The sequence below is a fragment of the Cyanistes caeruleus genome, chromosome 4 (genome assembly GCF_971803275.1).
Source record: "Cyanistes caeruleus chromosome 4, bCyaCae1.hap1.1, whole genome shotgun sequence".
Classification (NCBI taxonomy): domain Eukaryota; kingdom Metazoa; phylum Chordata; class Aves; order Passeriformes; family Paridae; genus Cyanistes; species Cyanistes caeruleus.
The window spans coordinates 1,865,962-1,881,986 of NC_141704.1; the positions used below are offsets into that span (position 1 = coordinate 1,865,962).

Sequence of the window (16,025 nt, forward strand, 5' to 3'; positions counted from 1 at the left end):
CTGAGTTGGCATCACCTAGAGTGTCCAGCTGTATCTGCATTAATTCCTGTCTTGTTTTATCCCAATTTCCTTGGCCTCTCCCACACAAACGAGCCTCACCCAGGAATGCTCCACCATCCCAAACCACCAAAGCCTTCAATTAGGCTCTGCTTTTCAAGGTGTGCTAATTAGGGAGCTCCAGTTTGATTTTTCAAGAGCACATGACTATGAAAACATTTCTTTTTCAAAGCTTGTTAAACCCTTCAGCCTCCCCACAACTCAATGCTTGCAAAACCCCAAGCTCATCAATGTTTACTTCGCTTTTATCGCCTAATTAAGAACATCCACTCCAGCCCCTGGGGAATTTTTCCAGGTTTCAAAACGCGGGGCTGCTCCACTCACCTTCCTCGCTCTCATTTCCATGGAAAAATGAAGCTGGAGGAAAAGCAGGAGCATCTCTCGCCCCTCCAAGCCAAGCTGGGATGCAAAATTTGATCCCTGATCGTATCCAGGAATAAATTTCTGTCCAAACACAGCATTTGCGGGTAGAAACTCTGTGCTGAGGTAACTAAAGCCACTTTTGTCAGATAGAAGAGGTTTCTACATCACCTACACACTTGAAAAAAGTAATTTCCTAACCTTGAAGGCAACAGAAAACCCAAACCTCTGCTGATCTGTAAAATCTGTTTAAATCCTAAACATTTTGGGTAACGTTTTGGGGGTCAACACAAATAAAAGGAACTGAACTTCAAGGTAAATTATTTCATAAACTTCTTTCAGGGTGTTTCCTTGAGAAAAATCTCCCAAGTTCCATATTTCAGAGTAACAATAACAGACATCTCACACAGGGGTTTAAAAAAATCGGAATAAAGGCGGAGCTGGTGCTGAGGTGGATTTTATGCCCAGGAGAGGGAGATGATCCAGAGCCTGGCACAGGGTGCCCAGAGGAGCCGTGGTTGCTCCTGGGATCCCTGGAAGTGTCAAAGGCCAGGCTGCGGCAGCCGGGGACAGCGGGAAATGTCACTGCCCATGGCACTGAATGATCCTAAAGGATCATTCCAACCCTTTTAAGTTCCGTGAAAGGAGCAGCTACAAACCCCCTCCTCATTAGAGAACAGGCGAGGAAAGCTTTTACAGCCTGAGGAAAACAGCGTCCGTCTCATGAGGCAGAAAGGCAAAGGATTCTCCCACAGCCCGAAGGAGAGGAATTCCCTTGAGGAGATGGAAAGGGAGGGAATTTCCTTGGAAAACCCCCTCATAGCCGGCCGGGAGTTCCCTTCACGAGGCACTAAGGAAGCGAAAGGGACCCTCCCTCACAGGAGAGCGGCGGGATCTCCTCTGAGGACACACAAGCCCCGCGGGTCACCCTCAGCCCCTCACGAGGGGAACGCGGGGGGATCGCGACTCCTACCGGCTGCAGGAGGCGGCCACACCGGGGGTGCCGCTCGCCGGGGGCGAACCGCTGGCCCTGCCCCGTCGCCGCCCAGGGTGTTTCTGGCCCAGGGGCTCTGCCTCCATGGGGATGGGGACCGGGGCTGGAAGTAGAAGCGGCGGCAGCGGCGCCTGAGCCCGGGGAGAAATGGCGGCAGCGGCGGCGGTTTGAAAATGGCGGCGGTGGCGGCGGTGGCCAATCAGGAGCCGCGGGGGCGTGGCCAGAGGGCGGCGCGGGCTGTGAGGGACGCGGCGGGCGCAGCGCCCCCTGGCGGAGCGCGGTGTGGGAATGCGCCGGCCGTGGGGAAACTGAGGCACAGGGAGGGCGTCGCCCTCAGCATCTTGATATTCCAGGCAATCTTTGAGGCTGGAAGAGACCTCGGAGACCATCGAGTCCAACCTATGGCCGAGCAGTGCTTTGTCACTGAGTGCCACGTCGAGATCTTCCTTAAACATCTCCAGGGATGGTGAGAGCACTGCCCTGAGCAGACCCTTCCAATGTTTAATCACCTTTTCCATGAAGGAATTTTCTAGGTATCCTCCCAGAGATATCCCTCTCCTCCTGTCCCTGTTCCCTGGGAGCAGAGCCCGAATTCCTGGCTGTCCCCTCCTGGCAGGGAGTTGTGCAGAGCCAGAAATTCCCCCTGATCCCTCTTTTCTCCAGCCTCAGCCTTTTCCCAGCTCCCTCAGCTTTTCCTTCTTCTCCAGCCCCTTCCCTGGATTCCCTGGATTCCTCAGCCCCTCAAGGTCCTTCCCGAGCTGAGGAGCTCAGAAGTGACCCCGAGATTTCCAGTGGTCTCCTCCCCACACCTGGGGATGTCCAGCCACTCTCACCAGAATTCCCAGGGCCTTTCCCAACTTTCCAGCCCCTCTATCCCAGCCTGGAACATTCCATGGTGTGGTCAAAGAGTAGAACCTTGGTCTTGTTGAAATTCCGATCCATCCGTTTCCACTTCCATCTGGGATCGCTGGGAGGGAACAGCTGGAGCTGTGTCAGGTGGGGTTAGGCTGGATTTTAGGAAAAGGTTCATCCTGAGAAAGGGATCAACAGCTTCTCCCAGTCCGAAAGAGGCAGAAAAATCAGCAAAATTTTGGAGGAGAAACAGCTCCTTCCTAAAAAAAAAAAAAAAAAAAAAAAAGGGAAAATTACATTTTAGAAATCAGCTCAAATCCCAAAAATTTACCTTAGTCGTCTCTCTATTTGACAGGGCTGGGAAAAGGGAGCTGCTTAGCCCAGATGGAGCAGCGAATTCCCAAATCCTGCCTGGAAAAGCCATCAGTTCCTCTCATCCCACAGCAGGATCAAGTGGTGCTTCCAGCAAGACTCTGGGTGAAGTTTTGGATCCTCTCAGGTGAGGGAATTATCTGGAAAATCCATCCCACTTGGCTGAGGTTTGGATTTTCCTCCATTTCAGCTTTTTCCCTGTGAAGGAATGAGGAGGGGATGGGGTTTGTCCCCTCATGGGGTGACAGCTCCAAGCATCCCTATAACAAGGGGTGATTTTTCCCTGCTTATAAAGTGGGAATATCTCCTCTGGAATGCGAATCTGCCATTGGATCAGACAGATTTGGCAAAAAAAAAATCTATTTTTAACAGCTGTGATGCCCCTGGAACAGCCTTTTATACTCGGTCAGGTTCATCAGCTCAACTTCTGGGCAACACTTGGATGAAATTCTTTGAAAGTCATGAGATTCTTTTTGAAACCCATTTTAAAAAGCCCAACATGTGCACAAATCAGGAAAAATCAGCAAAAAATTGGCAAAGAAAACAGCAAACATTTGGTCAAAATCAGCAAAGTATCAGCAAAAAAAATCAGCAAAAAAATCAGCAAAATATTGGGAAAAAATTGGCCAAAAATCATCAAAACCTGGCAAAAATGTTGGGGAAAAATCAGTGCAAAAATCAGAAAAAAATCAGCAAACATCAGCAAAAATCAGCAAAAAATTGGCAAAAAAAACCAGTGCAAAAATCAATAAAAATTCATAAAAATATCAGCCAAAAATCACCAAAAATGAGGAAAAAAATCAGCAAAATGTCAGCAAAAAATTAGTGCAAAATTCAGCAGAAAAAGCAAAAAATCAGCAGAAATATCGGCAAAAAAAAAAAATCAGCAAAACCCAGCAAAATACTGGGAGGAAATCAGTGCAAAAATCAGAAAAAAAAAATCTGTAAACATCAGCAAAAATCAGCAAAAAATTGTCAAAAAACAAGTGCAAAAATCAGCAAAAAAAATTCAGAAAAATCAGCAAAACCCAGCAAAATATTGGAAAAAATCAGAAAAAAGTCAGTAAAAAAATTCAGCAAATATTGGAAAAAATCAGAAAAAAATCAGCAAAAACAAATCAGAAAAAACCCCAGCAAAACCCAGCAAAATCTTGGGAAAAAATCAGCAAAAAATCAGCAAAACCAGCAAAAATCAGCAAAAAATTGGCAAAGAAACAGTGCAAAAATCAGCAAAAAAAAATCAGCAAAATCAGAAAGAAATCAGCCAAAAATCATCAAAACCCAGCAAAATATTGTGGAAAAAAAATCAGCAAAAGAAGCGAATTTCCAAGGGATTGGCTGGATCAAAAAGTGGATTTCCCTTGGGAAATGGAGATGGAAAAACGGGATCAGGCTGAAGTAGAAATGGAAGATCCCTGGGATTGTTCTGGCATAGAATTCACTCAAAAAGCCAACAAATGCCTTGGTGTGAAAATTCCCAGAATTTCCACAAAAAAAAAAAAAAATTTGGAATAATGAGAGGCTGGAAGGCGATTTTAGGGAAATTCACCCATGAAACTGTGCAGATTTTAACAGGTGAACAATTAAATCTGGAATTAGAGAGTTTGGAAGTGCCTAAATCCAAATTTTTTCAGCTCAATCCACCAGGCCAACACAGGGAAAAAATCCCTGGAGTGAAGGGAATTTTTCCCTCCTCCAATTTTTTCCTCCAAACCAAATTCCCAAAAAATGACCGTTAAATTAAATATTTTCATCTTCCCAGGGCCGAAATCTTTTGATTTTGAAGCAAATTGAAGTGGCCAAGCAGCAACTCCTGAGTTCCTCAGCTCCTGGTGAGTCTGGGCCTGCCCAAAATCCACCTCTGTGGGAAGAGGGAGGAGGGATTTGGGATATTTGGGATGGAGGAGTGGGAAGGAGGCAGCAGCTGTGAGCTCTGGCTATAAAAAGTCCTCTGGGGAGGGGGTGGTCTCGGCTTGATTCCGTTCTAAATCCAGCCTGGAGCTGAAATCCCAGGAAGTTTCTCTCTGCCACCACCAGTTCCAGCAATTCCCTCTTTTCCTTCCCATTTCCCATGGAAAAAACCCCAAAATTTTGGGTTTGGGGTTGCCCAAAAAGATTATTTAGAGATGAAAGCACTGAAATTCCTCATTTTATCCAGAAAAGTTGAAATCCCAGGCAGGTTCTCTTTGCCACCTCCAGCTCCAGCAATTCCTTCTTTTCCTTCTCATTTCCCATGGAAAAAAAAAACAAAAACAAAATTTTGGATTTGGTGTTGCCTAAAAGGTGATTTAGTGAATAAACCACTAAAATCAGGAAAGGTTTGGGATACATCCAAGGATAAAAATTCCCCAAATCTTCACATTCCTCCTCCAAACTCTCTCTGAATTCCTCTTCTTAAGGATCAAATCCCATCCTCCCACGTTCCCTGCTCCAAATCCAACCAAATCCCTGGATTTGCTCCGGTTTACTGGTGTGGGTTTTATACTGGGAAGCCCAAACCGGACCCAGGAAGAAAAGAAGATCCCAAAAATGCTGAACAGAGGGAAAAATTCCTTCTCCTGATCCCATTTGGATATCCTTGTCTCCCCCAGTCCTGGAGAACCTGCTGGAATTGTAGACCAATCAAAGAAAATTTGGGAATTTTTAATGGGAGATGAAGAGGGAAAGAAGGGAATTAGGAAAAAAAAGTCTGAAAAATCCCATAGGAATGGGGTCAAAATTGCTTCCCAATCCTCGGCAGGAGGGAAAAAATGAATCCTTAAGGAATCCAGAGGGGCTGAGCCTCCACCTGGGCATCCCAGAGGTGCAAACCCAGCAGATTCCCATGAAATCATGGATAATATGGTGGAGGAAAAAAGACCAAAAATCGCAGGACTTTGTCAAAAAATTAACAAAATTAAGAATATCAGCTGCAGTACTGTGAAAAATGATAAAGGTGGATTATTCCCGCTGGATAAAGTGAATTATGTGGGAACACACAAAACTTTTCCAGCTTTTCCTTCTTTCTTTTAATTCTTTTTAACCAACCCCACACTTAAAAAAAATCAACTTTTATCCTGCTTTAAAATAATTTTAAAAAAAGCAAAAAAACCTCCCATTACTCCGCCTTTAATCAGGGAAATACTGCAAACTGGGCGGGATTAGATCCCGATTTTTTTTTTTTTTTTGGGATGGAAGGAAAAGGAGCTCTGCTCCTTTAAGCTTGGAGAAACTTTAAATTCAGGTGGAGTCAGGATTTCCTGGGCTATAAAGTTGCAGGGAGAGGCAGAGGCAGCAGCTGCTTTGCTCAGATCTTACTCAGCCTCACCATGGTAAGAGCGTTAAAATTCCAATATTTCCCACTTTTTTTTAATTATTATTTTTATTTTTTAATTTAATTTTATTTTTCCCCCCCACCCCTCCCAAATTTTCAGAGCTCAAAATTCCCTCTTTTCCTCCCTCTTTTCCTCCCGGGGATTTGAATTTCCAGCGGCTCAGTTGGAATCGCTCGTTACCTTCTGGGTTATTGATTCGGGGTTTGCTCCTTATAAGGGAAAAATGAGGGATGTGCTTGGAATTCTTGGAGTGGCCTCTTGGGGCTTTTCCCTGCGGAGTTTGAGGCTCCTGAGGTGGGGTGTGGAGACTTGGAAAGTTGTTGAAAAGTTGGGATTTTAATTTTTATAAACTTTTTTTTTTTTTTTTGCTCTGTGTGTGTGTAGGATCAGCATATTTTTCCTCGACTCTCAATTCATAAATTATGGATAAAAATTGAATTTTTTGATCCCTTTCCCCCAAATTTTCACCTTCCCGATGTGCTGCAACGAGCACAACCTTTAGGGATGTAATTTTTTTTTCCATAGGAATGAGCTGCCATGTTGCCTTTGTCTGCTCTAAACCCTTGGGATTAGAAATTAAATGGATAAAAAAATCCCCCTTTCCCATGGAGTTTTTTTTTTCCATGGAATTCCCTGCTCTGGAACGTTTGCAGCTGGAAAACTGAATTAAAAAAAAAAAAAAAAAAAAAAAAAAAATCTGAAATCCTGATTATTCCTCAAACTTTTTGGGAAAGAGGATCCCAACTAGCACTTTTTTATTTTTTTTTTTGGTGGATGCAAAGGAGTGACTTGGAAAAATCGGTTTGCAAATGGGAGAAAACTTCAAAGCGGCTCCCAGGGATTTGGCTTTGAACTTTTCCCTTTAATCTGCGGATTTCTGGTCTGGCCTGGCTAGAAAAGTGTTAAATATTTACGTGGTGGGATATTTCCCAGTGGGAAAAATCAGCTGGACAACAATAGGCTGCCTATAGCCAGAGTCTGGAAAAGGCATTTCAGCTGGATGCAAATATTGGGAAGATCCCAAAAAAAAACCCCAAAACCTCTGGAATATTTTAGAGGAGGGGAAAACCTCCGATAAACTGCTGCGATTTTTCCCTTCCAGCAGCTCCTGGTTTTTACATTTCGTTTTTGTTTGCCTTTGTTCTTGCTCCCTGAGCGAGGTTCCAGCGAATTCCGGCGCTCCCGGTGCAGCAGGTGCTGGCAGCGGGGATTTGGGAGCGGAGCAGCTGTCCCGGGAAGCGCTGGGAAGCTCGGGGAGCCGGGATGGGGAATGATTGGAACCACGCTGCGGAGAGGGCTGGGCTGGCATTGCCCGCATAGCGACTCGGCAGCTGGGCCAGAGGGAGCGGATCCTGGTGATCCCTGATCCTGGTGATCCCTGATCCCAGCAGCAGGGAATCTGGGTAATCCTTGATCCTGGTAATCCCTGATCCCAGTAATCCCTGATCCAAACAGTCCCCGATCCCAGCAGGAATGGGATCCCAACAATCCCTGATCCCAGCAGGAACGGATCCTGGTGATCCCTGATCCTGGTAATCCCTGATCCCAGCTGGAGGGAATCCCAGTAATCCCTGATCCCGGTGATCCCTGATCCAAACAGTCCCTGATCCCAGCAGGAGCTGATCCTGATAATCCTTGATCCCAGCAGGAATGGGATCCTGACAGTCCCTGATCCCAGCAGGAATAGGATCCTGACAATCCCTGATCCCAGCAGGAATGGGATCCCAGCAGCTCCTTATCCTGACAATCCTTGATCCCAGCAATCCCTGATCCCAGCAACTTCTTATCCCGCCAATCCCCTGATCCTGAGAATCCCTGATCCCAGCGGCTCCTGATCCTGACAATCCCTAATCCCAGCAACTTCTTATCACACCAATCCCCTGATCCCGACAATCCCTGATCCCAGCAGCTCCCGATCCTGAGAATCCCTGATCCCAGCAGCTCCCAATCCCAACAATCTCTGATCCCAGAGGCTCCTGATCCTGACAATCCCTGATCCCAGCAGCTCCTGATCCTGACAATCCCTGATCCCAGCAGCTCCTGATCCCAGCAGCTCCTGATCCCGCAGAGCTGGGGCTTGGCCCTGCCAGGATTTGGGGCTGTTTCGGCAGCGCTGGGTTGGTGTCCCAGGAATGATCCCGTCCTGGTGGCCTCTGGAGCTGCTTGAGGGACGGGAAAATTGTCCCATCTGTGCTTGGGGAAGGAGATGGGGAAGTTTCATGGGATTGTTTCCCTGCCATGAGCGGTTGGTGCCCCGGGATGTCCAGCTGGAATCTTCTGGAGACTCCTGGGCACTTTGGTTGCTCCTGGGCTTCCCTGGAGATTTGGGATCCGCTGTTCCCACCGCCCCTCTCTAAGCCGGGTTTATCTGTGGAGACCCAGCTTGGTGAGGCGGGACCTGAGCCTAGCTTCCCGTGGATGTCCCAAATAATGGAATCAGCTGCACCGCTTATCCTTTCCAGGTGGGATCAGCTCCCTTTCCCAGAGATCCTTTGGGAAGAAGCTCTGCCCTGTGCCAGGCATGACAATAATTGGGATTCTGGGCTCGGGATCCGGGCCAGGAGGCTCTGCCCTGGCTTTGATCTTGGCGTGGTGGAAGCAGCAGGTGCCAATTCCCCAGGGAAGCGCCACCAGCAAAAATGCCCCAGGAACCTCCAGGAGACGCCGGTCCCTGCGGAGCTTCCCTGGAATCCCAGGCTGCTGGAGATGACCTGGATAAATCCGGGCTCGGAGCCGCTCCCGGGACTCAGCCTGGCCTTGCTCTGCCGCAGGGCAATCCCTGTTTTCTCTGGCCTCTTTCCTGCTGGGACTCCAGCCTGGCTCAGGTTTTCCAAGCTTGGCTTCTCCCTGAGCTTTTTTTTCCGGGATCAAGAGCCTGGAGCTGCTGGGATGACCCGTTGGGATTGGAGCTGCCCCAGTGTGGAGCCAGCAGCTCCTTCCTTCCTCCTTCCCTGCCCTGGGAGAGCCTTTCCCAGGAATGCTGTGTCCAGCACAGCAGATCCCAGGTTGATCCCGGGTTGATCCCAGGTTGATCCCAGCTCCAGCTCCCACAATGGGCAGATGTCACCTGTTTCCCTCATCATCCCCAGGATGGCTCCAGGGAGAACCATGGGGGCTGGAACTCCTGATCCTGATCCACAGGATGTGTCAAGTTCCCTGTTTCCCTTTTCCAGAGGGAGTGAGTGCATTTCCAGCTGGAATTCCAATCCCCAGGATGTGTAAAATTCCCTCTTTTCCCTTTTCCACAGGGAGTGAGTGCATTTCCAGCTGGAATTCCAATCGTGTAAAATTCCATTTCCCTTTTCCAGAGGGAGTGAATGCATTTCCAGCTGGAATCCCAATCCCCAGGATGTGTAAAATTCCCTGTTTCCCTTTTCCAGAGGGAGTGCATTTCCATCCACATCGGGCAGGCCGGAGTGCAGATGGGCAATGCCTGCTGGGAGCTCTACTGCCTGGAGCACGGCATCCAGGCCGATGGGACCATTCCCGGCTCCAAGCAGGTGAAATCCATGGATCCCAACTCTGAGCAGGTGGATTCCTCCTTCGAGACCTTCTTCTGTGAGACAGCATCTGGCAAACACGTGCCCCGAGCGGTGTTCATAGACCTGGAGCCCACTGTCATTGGTAAAACCCAGATTTTGCCCCTGAGCCGTCTTTATCCCTAATTCCCGACCCGTTTTCCGTGGGATCCCGTTGCTCCCGCTCCTCTGCTGTGGTTAAACGTCCCCAGCCATCGGAAGCAGGCAGAATTCACACTTCCAAAGGGACCTAGAGTGGCCAAACGCGGGGTTGTCGTTGATTTGTTCCCTCCTTTTGGCACCTCCAGTGGGTGGAAAACGATCCGGGTTTGCTGGCCGTGGTGGTCCCGGCCTGAATTCCACCCTCCATGGGCAGATGTGGCACATCTGGTTTGGATGCCACCCACAGAGAGGGGTGCCACACATCCCATGGCGTTCCTGGTGGGCCACCTTGACCTTGGAGATCTTTTACAACCTGATGGATTCCCAAAGATTCCCAATTCCCTCAGGGATCTCCAGGTGTTTGTGGGACCTGCCTGTCCTGGTTGGCCACCTTGACCTTGGAGATCTTTTCCAACCTGATGGATTCCCAAAGATTCCTGCTTTCCCTTCCAGCTACCTCAGGGATCTCCGGGTGTTTCAATTTGAGGCGCCTTCCTAGAAAATAACAATTTATTTTTTTTTTTGGAGGTGACTCCAAATCCAACCACCTGCTCCTGCCTTCCGGGCTTCTCCTCCTATCTTTCCATCTGGGATGTGACTCATTAGCTCTAATTAAAGGATTGCAGACTCTTGTTTGGGTTCAGCTTCATTTTCAGACACCTCATTGAGGTGTAAAGTGGAGAACTTGATGAGCGAGCCAGGAGATGACGGAATGTGTAAAATTCCCTGTTTCCCTTTTCCAGAGGGAGTGATTCCCAGCTGGAATCCAAATCCCCAGGATATGTAAAATTCCCTGTTTCCCTTTTCCAGAGGGAGTGATTGCATTTCCAGCTGGAATCCAAATCCCCCAGGATGTGTAAAATTCCCTGTTTCCCTTTTCCAGAGGGAGTGATTCCCACCTGGAATCCAAATCCCCAGGATGTGTAAAATTCCCTGTTTCCCTTTTCCAGAGGGAGCTCATTTCCAGCTGGAATCCCGATCCCCAGGATGTGTAAAATTTCCTGTTTCCCTTTTCCAGAGGGAGTGTCCAGTGTTGGGATGGAGTGGATTTAAAAACCCTCTGGAGCGGGATCAGGTGGAAATGTCAGGACTGGAGGGGATTTGTCCCTGTCCCTTCCGTACTGGAGAGCATGGAGAAACTTCCAGACTTCTCCTCCAAGCTGCCTGTGGTAACCAATCCCACAAAAAACTCTGGAATTGTGCTGTCCTAACTCATCAAACCAGATTAATTTAGGATTCCAGGACAGGTGTAGGGTGAAGATGCACTTCTGGTTTATTCCTCCCCCTCCCATCATTCCCACAACCCTTCCCTAACCGTGCCGTGCCATTCCATGGATTTTTCACCCTTCCTTGGGGTGTTTTGCTCTCCCTGATTTCTCCTCCCGGCGCAGATGAGATCAGGACCGGGACCTACCACGGGCTCTTCCACCCGGAGCAGCTCATCAGCGGCAAGGAGGACGCCGCCAACAACTATGCCCGCGGCCACTACACCATCGGCAAGGAGATCATCGACACCGTGCTCAGCAGGATCCGGAAAATGGTGAGGGGAAAACCCTTTGGGTTCAAACGACGCCGTTTTGGGTGTTTGGGAGTTTGGGGTAGAAGTCTTGAAAGACAAAAAGTCTTAAATGGGAAGCTGTGTTTTGGTGAAGTCCAAGGGTTGTTGCTGCTGTTGGGATTTGGGGATCGGGAGAGCCCCTGGATTTGTGTGTTTGTCCTAAAAGGAGAGGATTGTTGTTAAAACTGGGCTTAAGGTGCTCGGGGAGTGCTCCAAGCAGAAGTTTGTGCTGTATTACTTGGGATAATTATTCCAGTCTTTAAATGGATACATATCCATTATTGGGATGGTTATCCCAGTCTTTAAATGGATGAATATCTATTATTGGGATATCTTTAAATGGATAAATATCCATTATTTGGATGTCCTTAAATGGATAAATACCCATCTTCTTGGGATAGTTATCCCAGTTCTTACAGGGATAAATAGCCAATATTCTTGGGATATAATAATTATATTCCAGTCCTTAAGGGGATAAATATCTGTTTTCTTGGGATAATCATCGCAGTCCTTACAGGGATAAATATCCATTATTGGGATGGTTATCCCAGTCCTTAAATGGATAAATATGTATTATTGGGATATCCTTAAATGGATAAATATCCAATATTCTTGGGATAATTTTCTAGTCCTTGGGATAAATATCCAATATTCTTGGGATGGTTATCCCAGTCTTTAAAAGCATAAATACCCATCTTCTTGGGATAATTATCCCAGTCCTTACAGGGATAAATATCCATTATTGGGATGGTTATCCCAGTATTCTTGGGATGGTTATCCCAGTCCTTACAGGGATAAATATCCAATATTCTTGGGATAGTTGTTCCAGTCCTTAAATGGATAAATATCCAATACTCTTGGGATATAATAACTATATTCCAGTCCTTAAAGGGATAAATGTCTGTTTTCTTGGGATAATTTTCCCAGTCCTTAAAATGGAAAATTATCCATTTTCCTGGGATAATTATCCCAGTCCTTAAAAGGGAAAAATATCCATTATTTGGATTGTTATCCCAGGATTCTTGGGATAGTTATCCCAGTCCTGAAAGAGATCAATATCTAATATTCTTGGGATAGTTTTCCGGTCCTTGGGATAAATATCCGGTGTTCTGCTGCAGGCTGACCAGTGCAGTGGCCTCCAAGGCTTCCTGGTCTTCCACAGCTTCGGAGGAGGCACCGGCTCCGGCTTCACCTCACTCCTCATGGAGCGGCTCTCTGTGGAGTACAGCAAGAAATCCAAGCTGGAATTCTCGGTCTACCCGGCCCCGCAGGTGTCCACGGCCGTGGTGGAGCCCTACAACTCCATCCTGACCACGCACACCACGCTGGAGCACTCGGACTGCTCCTTCATGGTGGACAACGAGGCCATCTACGACATCTGCCACCGCAACCTGGACATCGAGCGGCCCACCTACACCAACCTGAACCGCCTGATCGGGCAGATCGTGTCCTCGGTCACCGCCTCGCTGCGCTTCAACGGCGCCCTCAACGTGGACCTCATCGAGTTCCAGACCAACCTGGTGCCCTACCCGCGCATCCACTTCCCGCTCACCACCTACGCGCCCATCGTCTCGGCCGAGAAGGCCTACCACGAGCAGCTCTCCGTGCCGGAGATCACCAACGCCTGCTTCGAGTTCTCCAACCAGATGGTCAAGTGCGACCCTCGCCGCGGCAAGTACATGGCGTGCTGCCTGCTCTACCGCGGTGACGTCGTCCCCAAGGATGTCAACGCCGCCATCGCCGCCATCAAGACGCGCCGCTCCATCCAGTTCGTGGATTGGTGCCCCACCGGTTTCAAGGTGGGCATCAACTACCAGCCGCCCACCGTGGTGCCCGGCGGCGACCTGGCCAAGGTGCAGCGCGCCGTCTGCATGCTGAGCAACACCACGGCCATCGCCGAGGCCTGGGCCCGCCTGGACCACAAGTTCGACCTGATGTACGCCAAGCGCGCCTTCGTGCACTGGTACGTGGGGGAGGGCATGGAGGAGGGCGAGTTCTCCGAGGCCAGGGAGGACCTGGCGGCTCTGGAGAAGGATTACGAGGAGGTCGGAAGGGACTCGGGGGATGGAGAGGAGGAGGAGGGTGATGAGGATGAGTATTGACAAACTGCGGCCTGGTCTCGACCTCGGCTGGAATCCAAACTTCTGTCCCGAATTCCTGAGGGCCTGGAGGGTTCCGAAGGACCGGCCCGGACCTCGATGCCGCGTTTGATGTATGAAACCTCCCCTGCTTGCGTAGTTTGGGCTCGCAGAGCTGCTCTGTGGCCTGGGTGTCTTGAGCTTTATCCCGCTGCTGTTCCCTGGTGAGTCAGGCCTGACATCCCGCATAGCCGGGAGATCCCGGCTCCTCATCCAGGGAATGTCGCAAGCCGCCTGCTTTGGCTGGAATGGCAAACTCTCGCTCTGGCTTTTTCTTGTAAAAGCACTTTGGAATTAGAAACGCACCTGTAAACTTCCGTGGCTTTTTGTATATGAATAAAAACGGGGGAGGGTGGGGGTGTGGTGTTTTTTTTTTTTGGTTTGGAATCCTTGGATTCACCCAGGGTGGTTTGTTTTATTTTTTTTGGGAGGTTCCGGCTCGCAGATGTCCTGAGGGGAAGAGCAAATGCTGATCAGGGTGTGCTGATTAGAGAGTCATCAAGCCTAATTAGTGCCGTGGGGGAAATGTCCTATTTCCTGTGGGAATTTCTGTCTGGAACTGGATGCTGCTGAGGGAATTCCATGTCTGGATTCAGGGAATCCCTTTGGAGTAGTGGGGAGCACTGCTTGGTGGGGTTTGGCCTCCTGCCCACCTCCCCTCCTCCTCACCTGGTGAAGCTCAGGTGTTGCCTGAGCAAATCCTGGGGGTTGGGGCAGTGCTGAGGATTTGGGAAATATTCCCAAGACAGGGAAATCCAGCCAGGAATGGGGAGAGGGGAGGGGACCTGTGTTTGGCACGTGGGAGAGGGAGGTGGAAGCATCCCAGGAACTCTTTGGTGGCCCTAAAAGTCCAGGGCTGGCAGGACCAGGTTGGAGGTGGCCCCTGAAGAGGTCCAGGTCCCTTGAGCCACCCCAAAGTTGTCACCCCAAAGCTCTGATTGTCCCCTGAGGAGATTCCAGATCCAGTCAGGCACAGGAACAAGGAAGGGGAGGTGTCTCTTGGATGGAGGAGAGGGATTTTGGGGAAAATCCCGGAGTTTTTGGGTGAGCTGGAACCCCCAATTCTCCCCACAAGAGGTGAATCCTCATTGAGCGACTTCACCTTTATTTTCCCTACCCGGGAATGGCAAAGCTGCTCCCACAACATTCCAGCCAGCGGGAATGTTCCCATCCCTGTCCCAGCCCATCCCCCATTCCCAATCCCGTTTTTCTCATGGTAAATAAACAGGAATATTTATATTCCTAAATAAAATTAAGGCACGGAGTGAACGACTTCGCGCCCGTGGTCAATTCTACGGAACCTTTCGTTAAATCTTTTTAATTAGGCCCTTAATTAAGTGCTTTTAATTTTAATTTAATTTTTTTAATTGAAAGGTTTAAACCTTTAAACTGTGGATGAAGGGGCCCCCTCTCAACCTCGGAATTCCACACGGGAAGATCTCCCTTATTCCTTTTATCCATCCCCAACCTCCACACAGCTCGTTTTTGTTTATTTTTACTTTCATATTGCTCAAATCCAGGTTTTATTTGGATTTTTCCCTGAGCTTTACCCGTCCAGTAAAAGCTGCAGGGCAAGCTTTGCCAAGGAGCTCTGTCACGCTTTGGCTTTTAGGTTAAATCCCCTTTTTTCCATACTTTTCCCTAAGGAATCCTTAAACCACTCGTTCCTGCTAAAGCAATCCCCGTCCTGCTGCCAGGGCTGGAAATTTAACTGGAATTGAGATGGGAATTCCAGCGCTTTGGCTCTGCCAGACTCCTATAAAACCGTGTCTGAGCTCCCTGTCTCCCTGGAAAAATTCCTTCCCTCTCCTGCTGCCGGCTGGCTGCTCCCAGACGTGAGGCAAGAATCCCTGGAAGCTGCAGAGGAGCTGGAAAAGGGGATTGAGCCTGACCTCTGCTTTTCCCTGGATTCCAGCAGGGTTATTCCTCCTCCTCCTCCGGGGACTCCCTGCACCGTGAACGGATCCAAGAAAAGCAGCTGGGCGGGAATAAAAAAAAAAAGGAATGCACGGGAGGGGAAAAAAAAAGGGAAAAATCCAAGGAAATAAACCTGGATCGGGCTGGAATTGAAGGGCTGGCTCGGGAATGATTAACGGAATCAATTCTTGATTGATTGGATTTCAATCCCAATTTCCCTGTGCCGTTCCTCGCCGGAGTTCCTGGAGGTCACCGAGGTGGGAAATCCCGGGAGCTGCCTCACCTCCAGCTGCCCCTTTCCTTGGAGCATTCCCAGGAGCGGGAATGAGGTTTTTCCGTGCCTCCTTCCAGCCTCCGAGCAGGTTCAGGAGCTGGGAAAAGCCTCTCTAATTCCAAGTGATGCTCCAGCAGAGGACAGGGCAGAGCTCCAGGAGCTTTGGGAAGCGACAATTCCAGCTCTGCCCTCCTCTCCCAGGAGCTCGGATCAGCGGGAATGTGGATATCGTGGATCTAGGATCCAGCCAGCACCCATGGAATATCCTTGGGATTCCTCCAAGATATTCTTGGGATTCCTCCAAGATATTCTTGGGATTCCTCCAAATTTGCCCTTCGTGGAATCCACCCGGCTGGAAGTGGGAACACCGCACCTGAACAGGTCCAGAAGATCCCAAAAACCCCCCAGATAGCACAGGAATTGCGGGAATGTTGCTCTCCCAGGATTGTTTGGTGGTGGCTCATTTCCCAAACTTCCCTCGCAGCCTTCAGGGCTGGGAATGGGATTTT

General features: G+C 49.1%; 2 protein-coding genes across 3 annotated transcripts in view; one reads left to right on the plus strand and one right to left on the minus strand.

The window, feature by feature from the left end:
- Window positions 1-1,644, minus strand: part of NET1 (neuroepithelial cell transforming 1) — a 49,527-nt gene extending 47,883 nt beyond the window's left edge. Inside the window, exon 1 of the mRNA XM_086886331.1 lies at window positions 1,391-1,644. Coding sequence (XP_086742457.1) covers window positions 1,391-1,497 — 107 coding nt within the window. The 5' untranslated portion in view covers window positions 1,498-1,644. The remainder of the gene's footprint in view (window positions 1-1,390) is intronic.
- Window positions 1,634-13,712, plus strand: TUBAL3 (tubulin alpha like 3). 2 transcript variants are annotated; one of them, XM_023918833.2, is made up of 6 exons: window positions 1,634-1,877; window positions 2,619-2,762; window positions 4,398-4,467; window positions 9,330-9,573; window positions 11,021-11,169; window positions 12,306-13,712. In XM_023918833.2, the coding sequence occupies exons 4-6, from the start codon at window positions 9,372-9,374 to the stop codon at window positions 13,287-13,289; spliced, it is 1,335 nt and encodes a 444-aa protein (XP_023774601.1). In that variant the 5' UTR covers window positions 1,634-1,877; window positions 2,619-2,762; window positions 4,398-4,467; window positions 9,330-9,371; the 3' UTR covers window positions 13,290-13,712. The 2 variants fall into 2 exon arrangements, with proteins under 2 accessions (XP_023774601.1, XP_023774600.1); XM_023918832.2 differs by lacking the exons at window positions 1,634-1,877; window positions 2,619-2,762; window positions 4,398-4,467 and adding an exon at window positions 5,808-5,946.
- Window positions 13,713-16,025: the final 2,313 nt, after the last annotated feature.